The 17,379-nt window shown below is 38.0% G+C and overlaps 1 protein-coding gene across 1 annotated transcript in view; it reads right to left on the bottom strand.

Annotated features, from left to right (window-relative positions):
• Positions 1-3,888: 3,888 nt before the first annotated feature.
• PDE3A (phosphodiesterase 3A) overlaps positions 3,889-17,379 on the bottom strand; it is a 290,017-nt gene continuing 276,526 nt past the window's right edge. Inside the window, exons 15-16 of the mRNA XM_037514264.2 lie at positions 16,494-16,749; positions 3,889-9,704 (exon numbers count right to left, since the gene is read on the bottom strand). Coding sequence (XP_037370161.2) covers positions 9,463-9,704; positions 16,494-16,749 — 498 coding nt within the window. The 3' untranslated portion in view covers positions 3,889-9,462. The remainder of the gene's footprint in view (positions 9,705-16,493; positions 16,750-17,379) is intronic.

The following is a 17,379-nucleotide window of genomic DNA, read 5'->3' on the forward strand; positions in this document are numbered from 1 at the left end:
CAGAAACCTGTGTATTGTGGACTTAGTACTATTCGGTTGTAGAAGGGACCAGCTTAGCTGCAGAAAGTTAGATTAAGGTTAATGCAGCTAAGAATTCAACAGTGATAGGAATGGGTGAAGGGAACATGGGAGAAGAAGCTCTCAGGCGCCCCTGGAAATTGCAGCAGAACCAGTTCTCACTACTACACAGAGGCTCACGGATGCCTTCAGAAGACTGGATGGAGGACTTGGGTTGTACAAATAACTACATCATACATGGTAACACAGATTTATGTTTATATTATACATTGTCTTCACATTGTAACACCCACATTGATTATCTGTCACATAATTCTAATATTTTGGAGTATATATTTACTGTAATATTAGTATGAATATAAAAACAAGAGGCACTTCCTGTAATTCTGGCAAGAAAGGAGCATCATTATCATGTCTAAGCTAAAAAATGATAAAAATAAATACAATTTATCTAATGTTTACTGTATGCATTCTACTTTTTACAAAACATCTATTAGCCATTAGCTAAGTCACTTGACAAGTACTTGTGATAGGATGATATGAAATATTGCTACACATATTAAGTGCAAGGTACATGTGAGAGAACAAGATTTGTTTCAATTGCAAAATGATCACCACTTAATTTCAATGCCTTGTGTTTCTAAAAGTTGATAAACTTGGAAATCAAGCAATAAACACATTCAGGGGTGTTGAGAGTGGTGAGAATTATATTGTTAAAAATTTCATATACAAATGATACCCCCTATACTGTTATTTTGCTTGGCAGTTATTTGAAAATATTGCTTTTTAGGAAGAGTAAATTAAGTTAATCCAATACTCTCTGGTTTACAACTATCCTACAAAGTCAAGTATTTGGGATATGCTAATATGAACTTTCCAATAACAATTTTTTTTGTTTTTGTTCAGGAAGAGACACTGTCTTATCAGAGTAATGCTTTTATCAGAAATCTCAACAAATTTTAACAGCCACACAAAACCTAAATTATATTAGCCAAACCTAGCCAAAACCCAAAATCTCCTGGATTAAAATAAAAGTTTTTGAATTGCATATCCTAATACCATTACAGAAAACTAGGGAGAATCTCATTTTCATTTTGCATTGAGCTTCAGAATACTTATAAAAGCACCAATTTTCATTTTGTGAGTTGCATGAATAAAATTTCTGGTAAGAAATATCAGGGGCTACTCCTCAGCCAACAAGTTTGTCCTTGTTGGAACAAAAATGGTATGTGTTCTTCTGGGAGAATATATGAAGAATGAATAGGTAAGCAGACATAATATGGCAAACATCATGCAAGCATTTCACAGAAAATGGTGATTTTTTTTTAAGCAACTGAACAAATATATACTCTGAGTCAAGCCACTGAAGCCCCACTCTCAGGTAATATACAGATATATTAGGATTATTATTTCAAGACAGCCACATTATAGTACTTGATTGTGCTCATTAATAGCTAAAATGAAATATCTGATATATTATGGTTTTTCGTGTGTATCATAAAAATAATCAGTGAATTTTTAAAAGAAAGGTGCTAGGAAATTCTATCAACCAACTAGTTATATACACAAAAAAAAATCTTTAAAGAGTTACTTTTATTTTTATTTTATTTTATTTTTTTTTACATTTGCAAACTAAAGTCTGGTTTATTGTTTCATTTGTCAAGGTTTTCGGCCACAGAGTAGAAACATTTAAATGAACGATTTAAGTCGAGCTAATCTTTTTGAGATTGTCCATTTATTCAAAACATTAAACTTAATTGGTGTTTCAAGACAGATTACTTTTTGCTTCCCATCTTGTTTGTCTTAACTCTCACCACTGCCTTCCTGCTGATTCCTTTTATTAGATTCCTTCAGTCTCATAACTGAAGTTAATGTATATTTCCATTACCACCAATAAGTGTATTTTTTTTAAATAATAAATTTTATTTTTATATTCCCCCATACAATTGCAAAAGCCCCATTCTGACCCCAATCCTTCCCTTCCTGCCCCCCACCCCCCAAAAAGTGTCTCTGGTTCATAGTTTTTTGTTGATTTTGATTTTCACTTTCTTATATTCATTTTCCTGGTCCCTTATTTAAGTTTTCTAGATTCCTGCTATGAGTGAGACCATCTGGTATTTTTCTTTTTCTTTTTGGCTTATTTCACTGAGCATGATCCCTTCCAGCACCATCCATGTTGCTGCAAATTGCATGTGTTTATCTTTTTTGAATGCTGAGTAATATTCCATGGTATATATGTACCACATCTTCTTGATCCAGTCATCTATTTTTGGGCATTTGGGCTGTTTCCAAAGCTTAGCTATTGTAAATAGTGCTGCTATAAACATAGGGGTGCAGGTGGTCTTTGGAATTGATGTTTCTGTGTCCTTTGGGTAAATACCTAGGAGTGGAATTGCTGGATCATATGGAAGCTCTATGCTTAGTAGGTCCAGAAATCTCCACACAGCTCTCCATAGTGGTTGGACCAGTTTGCACTCCCACCAACAGTGCAGAAGAGTTCCTTTTTCTCCACACCCTCGCCAACATTTGTTGTTGCTAGTTTTTTTAATATGTGCCATTCTCACTGGTGTGAGATGGTATCTCATGGTAGTTTTGATTTGCATTTCCCTGATGACAAGTGATGTTGAACATTTTTTCATATGCCTGTTGGCCATTTGCATTTCCTCTTCAGAGAAGTTTCTTTTTAGCTCTTCTGCCCATTTTTTGACTGGATTCTTTTCTTTGTTGTTGCTGAGTCTCATCAGCTCTTTGCAGATTTTTGTGATCAGTCCTTTATCATTAGTGTTGGGTGCAAAAATGTTCTCCCAGTTGGTGGGGTTTCTCTTTGTTTTTGTTATTGTCTCTTTTGCTGTGCAGAAGCTTAGAGTTACTTTTAATTTCACATTAAACCATCTGAATATTTTGCTCCCACTAGAGTGTAAACTTTAACTAGAGTAAAAAAATAATCTTTCCTTTCCAAAAGCATTCAAGTAGCGGTTCCCAAGCTTGAAGGGCTAGTTCTCATCCCCCAACTTGTGAAAGTATTGATTGTGATCACAGATGCCAGGACTGAAACATGGGCCCCTCTAAGTCCCTTTCCTCCAGAGAAACTGACAAATTGGTATGTCAGCCACCAAGACAGAGGGGTATCTTGGGGTGATCCTTTCACTTGTAGGTAATGTTTGTTCACTCCCAATCCATATGTTTGCCTTTTGTTTTTTTAGTTCTAGAGTTGCACAGTGAAACTAGGTGTGATGAATGAAAACTTGAGGCAGAAGGCATGCTTTCTCCTCCTTATGTATGACAGAGACTAATTATTTTTCCTTCATTAATTTTGAGTTAGAGCAATAAAATTGAGAACAGTCATACTTTTCTTCTATGGGTTAGACTTTTTTTTTTTTTTCTAAAGGAGAGGAAGAATTTCCTTCTGTAGTTTTTGTTTCATTTGAAATAGGTACTTCTGACACTAAAATTTTAGTTGAGGTATGAAAGCATTAAAAATATTTTTATTTTTATACTTTTCTATTTATTAATTTCAAATTCCAAATTATCATTTGACCATGCTTACCAGATGAATGTTGTGGGTGTGGCTCGTTGACTGGTCTGTGAAAGTCAAGATTTATAAGATATAATTTTCTTTAGTGGCAAATATAAGCATTTGGCTTTTTAATTGTGTTGCAATTTAATAAAATAAAATCTACCTTAGGCCATTTATTTTTAAAACAACCTAAGACATGATAGGCTACTGGATAATTCCCTTTTTGTTATGGGGGTGGGTGGGTAAACAAGACGATCTCAGACTATAATTTGTACAATTAATCTAATTATTGAGGCTAAATTTATTTTTATCTATTTCATGTACTTATTAGATCAAAAAAAATTTTTCCTTCCTGAAGCACACAGGGCATTATAAAAAAGAATTAAGTATTATTCTTCCCGGTTTTCTGTCATATAATAGTTCTGATTATATAAAATTATTTAGTATCTCTAGACAATGGAATATCATCTTGTGGGCTTCAGTTCAATTGAATGATACAAAAAATGTAAGTTTTGGTTCAAAAATAAATTTAAACATTCCTGATAGTATTTACATGTGATGATTTAACATTACTCTCTTTGAAGCATTTTATTTTCCTTGAAATATTTCCATGACTAAAGAACCACTTCTTGATGAGAAGGAATGAGGAAATCTGAACACAGGAGTGTTCAGGCTTGCTCATCAGTAAGGAGAAGGCATGCCTTCCGTGCTTACCAACTGCTCAGGAAGCAGAAGACCATGGAAGCCACTGCCCAGTCAGGGTAATTAACCTCAAACATTGGATATGGAGAAGCCTTAGCTGCCTTAAATGGGAAACTTGGATGCTCTTAAACTTCAAATGTGTGTCAAAAACCAGTTTTGTTCCTTATCTATACATTTTTCCATATTCTTTATAGTCTTATCTGTACTACATACTGCAATAATTTACACCAGATCATTATTTTTGAATCAGCAACTTGAGTTCCACCAACTAATCTTCAGTTTTGTATCATTAAACACATTTAGATATAAAATGTCCAATTATTTTTTGTCACCACTGTTAACCTGTGTGTTAGAATTTGATAGTGTAGACATAAAGATCAGTGCAGATAAGGCAAAGGCACCATCATGAAAGGTACAAGCAACATCATTTTAACAGATGAAATGTGTCAGCTCATAGCACAAATTGTCCAAAGTCCATGGTCCATAATATAGACCGAAAAATATGTGCATTCTTATCAGGGCTCCTTAATGTGAAACATAATGATACTTAGCAGACTTCAACTTATGTTCTTTAATGCATTGTTTGCAGTTAATTAGCTCAGTGCTTAGTTTGAGTCATTCCTGCCCAATTAAATATCCATATTAAGAATTTGAATATATTCTAGAGGAGTTGAGGAATACAGGACCTAAACATGGTATATTGACCTCTGATTAGAAATTATAAGAATAATTTCATTTTGGAATGTTTTCCACTTAGAATGAAAAATTGACTTCCTTATCTTAAAGTGGATTGTATAAGTTAATTGACAACATCAGCAAATTTAGTTTCACATCATGGAGAAATGAAAGAAATTTAGAACTTTGGTATAAAGTACTTTGTTGCTTATTAGGAGAGAAGAAGGTAAATGAAAGGACCTCACTTATGTTTCAAAATATATTGTCATTTTAGTTCTTATGTATCAGAAGTTGAGCTTATAAACAGGATTTGAAATTGTATACATTTTTCTCCCCTCCTCCCACATTGTGTGAGAACCTCTGGAATAAGAATAATCATGATTTTCTCTAAATTATGAATTTCCAGAACTGTTCTACTGGGTACCTCTGTCAGTTTGAATAGGCAGTTCATTTCTAAAAAAACAGTATAAACCAGGAAAGGCATTAAATGGGTATCAGGATTGGGTTGGAAGAGGACAATAAGACTCTAACATGATTATTTTAGAAATAATTGTAAAAGCCAAGGACACTGGAGATCGCCACACTGACACTGGAGGCACCAAAGATCTCTCTCAAAATAGTCCAGAAATGATTTTTGGATTATTCATTTCTTGTTAATCAGGAATTTTCATCACACAAATAGTTCACTTTTGTAAAGCAGTCATTTCAAACTTTAGACTTTATTTACAATGATAATTTTCATATCTTTATTACTTAGAAAATAATTTATATTTTTCCATCATTTAAACAAATAAGAGGCCTGAGTCTCATGCCTTTTTGCACAGCTTTTACCTTCAAAGAAAATTCTCTGGGAAAGTGACAAGGAGACATAAGGAAACAAAGAGACAAGGGACAGGAGGAAATCGCAATACACACATAAAGACAGTCTGTATGACATGCGATCCCTAGTTGTTAATTTTACCAGGATTGCAATGGTCAGTATTTGTTTTGGAAGTCCATCAGAGTAGAACACAGAATTGGGTGTTCTGTTTCTAGAAAGTGGGTATTTTCTCAAACATAATATGAGGAAATTCCTTCACTTTTCAGATGAAGACCTACATAGATGTATCCTGTACAGAGCTACCTGTCTTTACCTTTCTACTGAGAGCAAAACCAGGTCTTATAAAAATGACAAAAAAAAAAAAAAAAAAAAAAAAACAAATAAACAAACCACCCACAAAACTTATAATTAAGGGAAAAACAGCCTAAGTGGGACTGAGGAAACAATATGCTAAAGGCTGGCTTAGGTAACTGGAAAGACATTCTATGGCACGCTGGGAAGGACATGAGTGAACCTCTTAGCATAGGCCTTTTCCTAACAAACATCAACCACTAGCATCAAGGTCACCAGTTCCAACTTTTCTGTTGGCGTTTATGGTTGTCTATATAATTACCCTTTTCCCTCAGTGGGCTAGAAACTTCATTTGAAAGACCTGAGTTTATCTAATGGCACCTATAAATAGGCTCATATAAAAATATAGTAAATTGCAACACACAACACTGGCACCACAGGAAATAAGCTCCAGAGTTGGACGTGAACACAGTAATATTGCTGTCACCAAGGAAGGGGAGAACATCACTGGCAGAAAATCATTATGTCCCCAGGCATCCTGTGGGTATCCTGGGTGTGTATGAAGGTCACACTTGACCAATCTCCATTCCTTTACTTCAGCTGACTTCTAGCTATGATATAGGAGGAATTCATTTTTGAAGGAAAAAAAATTACAAATCTGCCGGGACTGGTGAATACAGTTTGAGAATGAAGAGGTTCTAATTGCTTGGGCCACCGTTCTTTGTGTAATTTCATGTCCCTAAAACCAAAACAAAACCCAGGCAGGAAGCTAAGACCTCTACGCTAGCAGCCAGGCTGGCCTTCCTGGGGGCCCTGAGCTTTAAGAGGCTGCCAGTAATACACATCACGGACTCACATCTGTGCTACCATTCTGCTTGCCCCACACTTGCATTTCCCCTCCACTTACATGGATTTTAGAGATGTGTGGCATGAGGAGAGTCCGGGGAAAGATTTGTTTTGGTAAATAATCAGATACAAGAGGTATGTGAGTATAAATGTTTTGCTTCTCTTATTTGCAAGAGAAGGAGAACAGTTAAATTCACTGGGGAAAGGTACTTGACTCACAGTAATTTCTGCAAACCTTGAGACACACAGGCAATGTTAGGGAAATGGGAAACAACTCAGTAAGTTCTAAATAATGTAGACCTGGTGTGAACTCAGAAAACACTGAAATTATCCTAATTATTTAAGTAGGGGGTATCCATTTGGTCCTTTCTCGTATTTTCCTACTGACTGGGAAATTTACCTTGCAGACATGCTTATTTTTTATTGTATCATTTTTACCCTTTTAAACAAATGTCATGGATTATTATAAAATCATTCCTTTGGAAGGGAAGAATATCTATTTAGAATAAATAAAGGCATTTTGAATGTAAACACTCTTTTCTGTGACTTCAGAGGAAGTAAGAAGCAGAAATCACAATGTATGTTTACTTAGAAGCTGAGATTGTTCAGATGAACAGGGGTGTCTATAGTACTGAAGGAGGAGTTATACCCCAAAGGTACTGGGAACAAAAGGGACACCAATTGTAAAAATTCGGTATTGGCTAAGAAAGTCTTTCACTTGGGGGCCATGGACCCAAAAGTTAGCAAAAGTTACCAGTGAAAAAACATTCTTTGCAGCATCTTCATTGAATTGGCATAAAATAACTATCAGATTATTGTTTAAATTAGAACAGGCAGATGAGCGGCTGTCCACAGACCTCCATGCACCTGAATCTGCATTCGCTCACTGGGCTTGGAGATTGCTACAATGTATAAAAATGGTGATTAAAATATAACTTTATAAAAATGCTTCCCTTTCCCCCTTTAAAAAAAAGTTTACTATCTACACAAAAAAAATCTTTATATTTACATCAAGATAAGTATTCATGACAAATATAATAATACGAAATAAAATATTGAAAGTGAGTATCAACTTTTTAAATAGAGGTTTGGCTCATAGCATAAACAAGTGTAGATAAACAAACCAAAAAAAAAAAAAAAAAAAAAAAACCAACAACAAAAGACTTTCTGTAATAGACCCAGTCTCCCAACCCCACTAAAACCTCCGTTACCAGAACAAGCATTGACAACTGGCCACGTTGGAGATGGACGTGGGCCGTCACCCAGCAGGTCCATACCACAACAGGGTGCTCGTGGGCTCCGCCAGCCCAGGCCAAACTTCCACAGTGACCAAGCATCAGGCTCTCACTATGGCAACACACACCACTCTAGGCTGAAATTGTCCCCTTCATCTCTAGCTTGGTATCCCATAGAGGGTTTCTGGTTGCCTTTAATTTTTTACTGCACAATTTCAGAAGACGTGGGATGATGGTGAAGAGCAATTTTCCAGGTCTTCTCTGACAACCTTTAAAAATACTAATCTGATTAAAAGACCTGGTTCCAGCTCCTTCTTAGGTGTTTTTATATAAAGAATACCATCTTACATGGTGATTTGATCTTAGGTGAGTGACAGACATACTGAAAACAGCTCTTATACATTCACTAGGCAAGTAGTTTGGAAAATGCCTCAGTCTTCCAAGTTTGAGGCTGGTGATAGAGCGCCTCCAAGTGGTGCAAAGCAGTAGTACCAATCACATGGCCTCTCCCCAGCCCTGAATACCCGCCTGCCCTCCACAGAGGGACCTTTATTGAAGCTAAGTTGAGGAAGGGATTTGGAATGGCCACCTCTCAGAGACTCTGGAGTGAACTTCCTTCTGTTTGTTCACATGCTGAGACAGCTGCTGCAGCTAGTCTATGAACCACTAAACCCACAAAACTTCCTTACACAAACACACACACACCCCCTTTCAATCTTCTCTCTCTCTCTCTCTCTCTCTCTCTCTCTCACACACACACACACACACACACACACACACACACACACGCTCACGCGATGTTGGCAGGTTGAATAAGAATTCAAATAATGCTCTGGAACTTTCAGCCTTCACTACTAGGAGCAAAATCTCCTTAGTTGTAACCTACATTTGCTGCACTGTTTGCCTGCTAAGCTGCACCCTTTCCTCTGTGATTTGTTTTCCCTTATGATTTATTATATCACAGTGACCACTATATATCTGAATATGAATGTTACTAAATCGTGGAGCCAGTAATCCTGGCTTTCAGTGTGTTATGTGTGTGTGTGTGTGTGTGAATGTGTTTTATGTGAGTCTACGTGAGAGCTTATATACACACACACATATATATATATATATATATTTCCTCCTTTAAAAAATCCTTAGAAGCTGGTGTTGCAAAGTGAAAGCTTCTCTGAGCAAAGGTTTTGGACAATGTATCTCACTGTAAAAATAAGCACATAAAATGCAAAGAATCCCAAATGCAATAGCCATTTGCCCATCTCCTCATATTTCTACAGTGTTGTGTCTAAGTGTCGTGCTGGCTTGAGAAGAGTCTGTGACAAGTCACTGTTTGGAAACACAGTTCTTTCTCCCCAGTGTCACTGGTTTGGTTTCGGGGCGGGGAGCTCCTCTCCTCTTGCCTTCCCTTTCTCTTCCTCTTCTTCCCTGATGGCCTGGATCTGTTCAGAGGGGTGCTGCTGGGCGGGCTGGTCCAAGGACTGGGTTTCTGTGCCTGCCAACCGCTGTTCCTCTTCGATGACTTTCTTCCACATCTTGTGATTCTGCAGGAGGTGCTGGGTTATTTGGCAGTAGATTTTTCTCCTTTTGAAAGTTTTCTTTCCTGAGAAAACACCAATTTAGACCACTTATTTGTGTGTCAGAAAAGGACAGCTATTTCTTTTCACATTATTTACAGGAGGCAACTACCAAAGGGACACATAAATCTATCACTTGATTTATGTGTTGTAACAACATCATTTTTGAGAATGTAGAAATGAGGGTGGTGGTACTACACATTATTATATTATCTAGACAAACCTGTGCAACCTAGACTACTGGAATAACTTCTTCCCACGTCTTGCTTTACTTCATCAGCCAATCCAACTCACAAAAGTCTGCAAGATTGATTTCTTTCAAGCTGGTCTTGATGTTACTTTTCTGTTTTATGTAGACTAAAGAATTCTAAACTCCTCTTAGAGTTCTCCCCCAAGCTGGCACACAGTTTAGCAGTCTTCCTTTTTTTTTTTCAACTTGACCTCTATCTATACTAAACTGTTCCTTTTCTTTCTTCCATACATACATAAAACTCATCTACTTTCAAGCTGGTACTTCCCCTCCTTCTGGAATGTTCTTCTCAGTGACAGAAAGTTCACATCTATTTATTACTTTAAGACTCCAGTCAGATATCACTAAATTCCTCTTCTAAGAATAATATTTCTCTTTTAAACTCACATGGCTCTGTAATATACTTGTCAGAGTAGACTGTGTTTCCTGTCATTCCCTTTCTTATCAGTGTGACCTCTGATAACTACATAGCTAACATCATTCAGGGGGAGCTGGCCAACGGGCAAGTGTGTGGCCCTGGCCAGGCCAATCACTCCTTCCTTGAGATGTTCCCCACTGGACAGAATGAGTATTGGGCTGAGGCTGGACTGCTCTTCTCCTCTGCATGTGCATCTGGAGTGAAGGGCACACAGAGTTCAGCCTCATGAGGAAAGAAGGGTTGAAAAAACAAGCTGTGAGGCAGGTGGTGAGAGACATTAGAAGGACCATGCAGGCATGGAAATTAGTCAACATCATGTTTAAACCCATCATTTTCCTTTTTGTATATACACATGTAAATAGAATTTTGTCACTTGTAACAAGAATGTGCTCAATCTTGTTCTCCTATATTCTAGGCATCTGCTCCTCTTCTAGGCTATAGGCTCTTTGAGGGCACATTGTAAAGGCTGGTATAGATATTATACATGATGAGGATCAGCAAAGATGCACTTAATGAATAAATTAATTTTCTTATGCCCAAAGAGTTTGCTATGTCAATATGGAGGCTTTAATTAAGATTTTACAGAATCGCATCCATCTCTTGATTGAGGAATTGGAATGAACCAATTTCAAAAGCAGAAACAGGATAGTTTAAAGATTCTTTGAATTGATATCATAATTTGCTTTTCAGGCATCCAATTCCTTATCTCATAAGTACCTAGTGGGTACCGAGTGTGCCAGGTGCTGGGGCTTCACTGGGAAACAAGTTCGATTAATGTTTGCCAGCTTGATGGACCTTTCACTCTGAGGGGAGCAGTGAACACATAGGCACCATCATACTGAGTCCTACAAAGTCTTTGCAAGATGAAAAAAAAACCAGGGAAATGACACTAAGGGAGGACATGCCACGGTGATGGTGGCTTGGATTAGGCTGGGAGTAATGGAGATGAATCTTTGTAAGTCAGGACTTGGCAACTGATTAGGTGTAGTGAATAAAGAGGAGGGAAGAATCAAAGACAACCCCAAGCTTTCTGGTCTGAGCAGCTGAGTAGGTAGCTGCAGGATGCTGAGAAAGGGAAAAGCAGATGAAGCGCAGACCTGAGGTTATGTGGAACACAATGTGTCTGGGAGCTCTTTGGTGGAGAGGTGAAGCAGGCAGCTGCTCTCAGGCTTAGAAGTATGTTCATTTCCAAGCAACCAGAACATAATATAATTCTCAGTATCTTCATGTGAGTGGACATTTAGGCCAGGAATGTAGAAGTTAGGCTAAGACCCTCTGACTATTACACTGTAAACTTCCTAAAAAGTTTAAAAAGCCCTGGATTTAGTAACTATAAAGTAGTTTATTAAATGTATCATGTTCTTTCTAGTCACCCTTCCCAGTAAACAGTGAAAGGTTGATAAGTGGTTAGTAATGGTCAGGAAAGTCTGATTTAATTTAGACTACAATAAAGAGTCAACAACTGAACCAGGATTTACAATGTGTAATCTGGGAGAATGGAGAAATATAGTGAAAGGAGAGACAGAGAGAGAGAGAGAGAGAGAGAGAGAGAGAGAGAGAGAGAGAGAGAGAGAAAAGAGAAGGAAGGAAGGAAAGAAGGCAAGGAGGGAAGGAGGAAGGCAGGACGCAGGCAGGGTGCCAATTAACTCTGAGATGTGCCAGAGGAAGCAGACTTCTTGGAGACCATCCTTCAAAATTTTTGTGCAAGTGCTAGTGATTCCTTTAACAGTTTTCTTATAATGAATTGCAGAAATTTCTGGCACTTCACAGGACAATAAGATCAAGTTTTAAAACAGTACAGAAAAAGAACAGATTAAATGATCTTGAATTAGTTTGGAACCATACCTAACACATAAGTATACATGGACACATAACAAAATTATTAAACTGAATGAATATCGGAGGAATGGATGCAGGTAGAGGCACAGCAAAAAATATTGAGAACATTTACTGTTTACTGTTTTATTCATGAAATGGTCCAATCAAATTTCAAATCAAACCACTGACCATCTGCCAAATGACATGCAGTTTTCTGAACGCAGGGGCCAGCACACAAATTAGTCTGAGAGGGTGCCTTAAAGGAGTTTATAGTTTGTAGACAGCCAAAAAAGACAAAAACTGGGGTTCATGTGTGATGTTTGATGACACACACACCATATGACCAAGACAGCTGTCTTGTTCCCTGCAGCTCGAGGAAAGTTTAGACAGGTTTCTTCCATTCTAGGGAACTCTGAGCTCACTTTTCTCACAGCATTTACTTTAGAAAATATAACTGCACATTCTGTCTCTGCCCCTCTGCCATACAGATAAATCTCCTCCTACCCGCTAGCCAGTTTCATAACCTAGGAATAGCTTTCTCAGACAGCAGCAAAGTCATCCCTTTAAAACAATCACTGAGTGAAATGGGGCTTCCACTTCTTCAACTGCTCACTTTAGGAGGGGTGGGGGGGTGGGGAGTTGGAAGGGGGGTGGGGATTGGGGTGGACTGACTTCATAAGCACCAACGAGCAAACAGAGATGGGCCATTTATCACTTGGACCATCTCCCCTAAGGTCCTCAGTACTTTGTTATTAGCTCACCCTGGTTTTAAACTCTCCTGCCTTTGTTTAAATGGAGCTGAGTTCAAAGTCTTTCCTCTGTTATAATAATCTTGAATAAAGGCTTCCCTGCTGTTTTTAACACGATGCCAATATGAAAAGCTCAACCTGTGGCAGAATAGGTAAGATTTTTCCAGCAGGACCTCTGAGTTGAGATGTAAAGGATGAAAATGAAATTCTGGTTGGATAAGGAGCTGGCTATTCCAGGCAGAGTGAGGGGCAGGCCTCCCAGGCACAAGGGCCTGGGATCTGGTGCAGGACTTGGAATTTCTTCATCTAGATGCTTCTTAACAAGGTCTACAGATATGTATATATATAAATGAAAATGTAAAGAAATGTGAATTCTTCCCATAAAAAATTATCAAAGTATATTATTAATACATTCGATTTTTAAAAACAAGTCTTTAAAGCTGTTCTACCAAATTCCTCTACTTGTTTATTACTGATTTGTTTTTATGGTAGTTGGGTACACATCAGCTATCGTTGAGAAAGATTTTCGTGTTAATATATTTTTTTTCACTGAATCCTTCGAATCAAGAGTTACAGATCACCATGGGCTGAGAGGCAGCTTGAATCACAGTATATGAATCCCTGGGTGATTATTGCTCATACACATTCATAGCGGTGCACCCGGAGGAAAACAGCTTACAAAAGCTCAATTTTTCTCCTTTTCCTTTCAGGGCAGTCCCCATGAGAACAGCTGTTCTCTTTTTAATGCTGTTAAACGTTAGCAATAAACCCCTCTGGAATTAAACTGAATAAGGTGACGTAGAAGAAAGTTTGTACCAAATAAATTTGCGTAGATTAGAGTCTGCAGGTGGGCTGGGACATGCCTGTTTCGGGAGCCAAATTGTTCAGCCCTGGAACCTTTTGAAATGAGAACAAAGAGCCTTTCATTGCTCAAATTCTAAATGCAGCTTAGTACTTCATTAGAAACCTCTTAGTTCGCGGTAGGAATCTTTCAGATTTAATTATGAGGTGGGGGAGAAAGCCTTCTTTCCGTAGGATACCATATTGAAACATTTTATTCTGTGTTTCCTGGGAGACCTCCAAGTTTCGCAAATTGCTGAAATTATCAGTGCATATTTAATTTAATTTTTTTTCTGAAATCTAAATTTCAGGCTAAGTCAAGCGAACATCTCATCTCAGTCAATATGGATTCTGAAATTAAAATTACTATGAATCAATAGCAGTGAGCTACAAATGAGGACACTGGGTTCCCTTTCTGGCCCTGCAGTCTTGGGAAGATGCTGAGACCTCTGGCCTTGGATTTGTCATGTGTAAAAGAAGGCAGCTGGGTCGAATGATCATGTTTCCCTTCCATTTTAAAATCCCACTACCCCCTGTGGCCAACATTTATCATTTTCCTGGCTAAAATAGTACTTCAAAGATAGATTTTTCAGAAGTTATGGTATCAAGTCATTGCTGACAGATGTCTTAAATTTTTAAAAAAAATTTATTTATTTATACATACGAGAACCGGGGTACAGGCCAGATGTGTGGGAGGGTAATAGGATTCACCAGAGACAGAGTTGGGAACAGAACAGGCAGATGGACTGAAATACATTGCTGAGGGGAGCAGCGGGTGAAACAGGAGAGGTCTGCCACGCCATGTGGGTATCTCGCTGGCCAGCTGGGATTGAACCCATGCTGCAGAGGCTGAGGACAGCTTCACAGCGCTGCGCTCAACTGCCTGTGCCACCAGGGGAAGCCCAGATGTCTTAAATTTTAACAAAGGTAGCCAGTAAGCTTCAGAAGCCAGTAGTGAACAAAATCCACAGAATTCTCATCACTGCATTAGTGAGCTTAACAAACAGGGGAAGTAGAGCAACACATCAAAAATCAGTGTGGCACCCCCTGTAGGAACAGACAGGAACCCAATAGTGGAGATCACGTTTGCAGCTAAAGACTGGGGTGAGGAGTTGCCTGTTCACTTTCTGGTCTGGGCTTCTCAGTTCCTGAAGTCTGGATTAGTTGTGTGTTTTGTCAATGCATTTGAATTCAAATAGCAAGTAGGGCCCATGGGAACAAAATTTTTCCAAGGACTTGTCCCAGTGCCTTTCTGTGGAAAATGGTATGTGCTTAGTAAACTACCTTCTCTTTGAAAGAAAACAAAGTAAATGAAAATTAGTACATGTTTATTAAATGAACAGATAAATAAATAATCATGAATGGGAAGTCTTAGCTCTTATCTGTGAATTTTAACATCAGCACAAAATGTGTAATGGAACTTATTAAGGATCACAGAAATAGAATAGAATGATTCTGATAGGAGAATACTGAAGGGAAATGACAGATTTGATTTTCTTCCCCATTCTGTACAAAAGTTAACACACAGGACAAAACCCTGTCTCGTCAGTCCCGTTAGTCAATAACCACCTCTTTAATTCTGTGCTCTTTAATATGTGTGCTTACAACCGGTTCTTAAAGGAGGTGAGATAGGGCCAGCACCTGTGGCAGAATCTCTTTAGTAGATAGCCCAAAAGAACTCAGACACGCATTTCCCGACTATGCTAATAACAGGAAAAAAATGCTCAGAATGTCTTTCCTTGGCAATACTTTTGGTGAGGGTTTTGAAAAATACTAAATTTGTGGTTTACTTTATCTGTGAAGGTAGACAGGAAACACTGCCATAAACACAGCAACAGTACTTGTACAATGTTACTATTAGACTTATGAGTTTTACTAACTGTGCTATTAGTTATTACCCTTTATTTATGGCAGGGGAGACAGCTGAGAATTTAAAGATGTGGATTATGATCTGTTTTTATAGTCAACGTAAATGGACTATGTCGGCTACACAATGCTTTCCAAGTCAACAACCAGAAGTGACCACTTCTCACCGCCACGACTGCCATGATTGGTCTAAAGTCCCAGTCATTTCTCACTTGGGTAATTTCAGCAGCCTCAACTCTTCTCTTTGCTTCTAGCTTTGCTCTCTTCCCAAACTCAAGAATATTCTCAATGCACCAGCAGAAATCAGTTAAAATGCAAGATGAATCAGTTAACTCTTGTATTCAAAAACCTCTGGGGGGTTGGGAGGAAAAGATGTCAAGGGTCCACTGGACTGTGGTGGAGGATCATGGGTGCCCTGGTTGTGGGTGTGGTGTGGAAACATGCATCTGAAGAGGTGTGACCCTGTACTCCTAAAACATACAGTGCTGTAAACCAATGTTACCTCAATTAAAAAAAAAAAAACAACAGTAGACTGAAAAAGAGTCTTAAATAAGTTTGAATGTCAGTTACATATACTTATGTTATTAAAATAACACAGAACAACAAACCTCTATATTTCTTCCATTTCTAAATCACTGTAATACTTTGAGGAACAGGCTGCAACTATTTTTTTTTTTTTTTAACTTTAGAGAACATATCTTTGTATGAGTATGATAACAGTAAATTCTACAGGCTGTAAGTTATATTATAATGATGTTGGAGACAGGTCCACCCAAAATCAAATACATGTAATTTATAAGAAACATAAACTTTATCTCAATCTAAAGAAAATAGCCCTAAGAGAAATACATTAGAAATAGATTTTATAACTTACTTGGAGATTCATTATTTTCACAGGTTTCCCCTTCATTGGGTGCTGCTTCCTCCTCCTCCTCTTCAGGATCATCAGTGTCCCCTGACTCATCGCTGTCTTCCCCCCATTTCCCTGGCATTAGTCCCGCAGAATCATAGGAGTTGCACAGAGGACCCACGATGTGAGAGATGAAGGATTCCTGAAGATTGGCCAGCTGAGGAGCAGAGCGGTCCATGAAAGGGCTAATGGGTAACCCAAGGCTGGCTTCCTCATCACCCTAGAAATAGGATTGAGCATGGAGAGTTGACTAGGAAGGAAATGACAAGGGAGGTTTGAAATACAAGTCAATATTCACCTGACATCTGAATTTGCAAGTATACAAGACCCCAGGCACTCACATATGCCCTCCCTCTTTACTTGACTATTGAGTTTCTAGTCAAATCTCTGAGATTCCTATAGAAATACTTCATTGCCAGTGAGCACTTTTGAGATGGTAAGGTTTTGGCTTTTGATCAAGGGAAAATATAGGAATGGTTTAGTGTCTTAGTAGATGGTATTTCTGGTCACATCACATAAATGCTACACCGGGAATAATTATCAAGCAAATTCATAATCTACTGTATTTTCCTTCGGCTGCTAGAATAGTTAAATCACTTATATCTGAAAGTTGTTATCTCTATCTCAGGTTGTGGTTGAATTATCTCTTTTATGATTATATGACTTCTGACACGCTTATGTTTTAGTAGTACTACTGTGTAAGTGTTTTGATTTTGAAATGTTTCAATTCATTTTGGAAAAGGTATCAGATTGTAAACCAGAAGTTACCTGGCAAAATTAATGAAGGAAACATACCAAAATATCAACAATGGTTATGCCTCTGTTGTGGAATTATAAGTGGATTGCTCTT

The sequence above is a fragment of the Talpa occidentalis genome, unplaced genomic scaffold (genome assembly GCF_014898055.3).
Source record: "Talpa occidentalis isolate TD23 unplaced genomic scaffold, MPIMG_talOcc4v2.1 talOcc4.16, whole genome shotgun sequence".
In the NCBI taxonomy this organism is placed as follows: domain Eukaryota; kingdom Metazoa; phylum Chordata; class Mammalia; order Eulipotyphla; family Talpidae; genus Talpa; species Talpa occidentalis.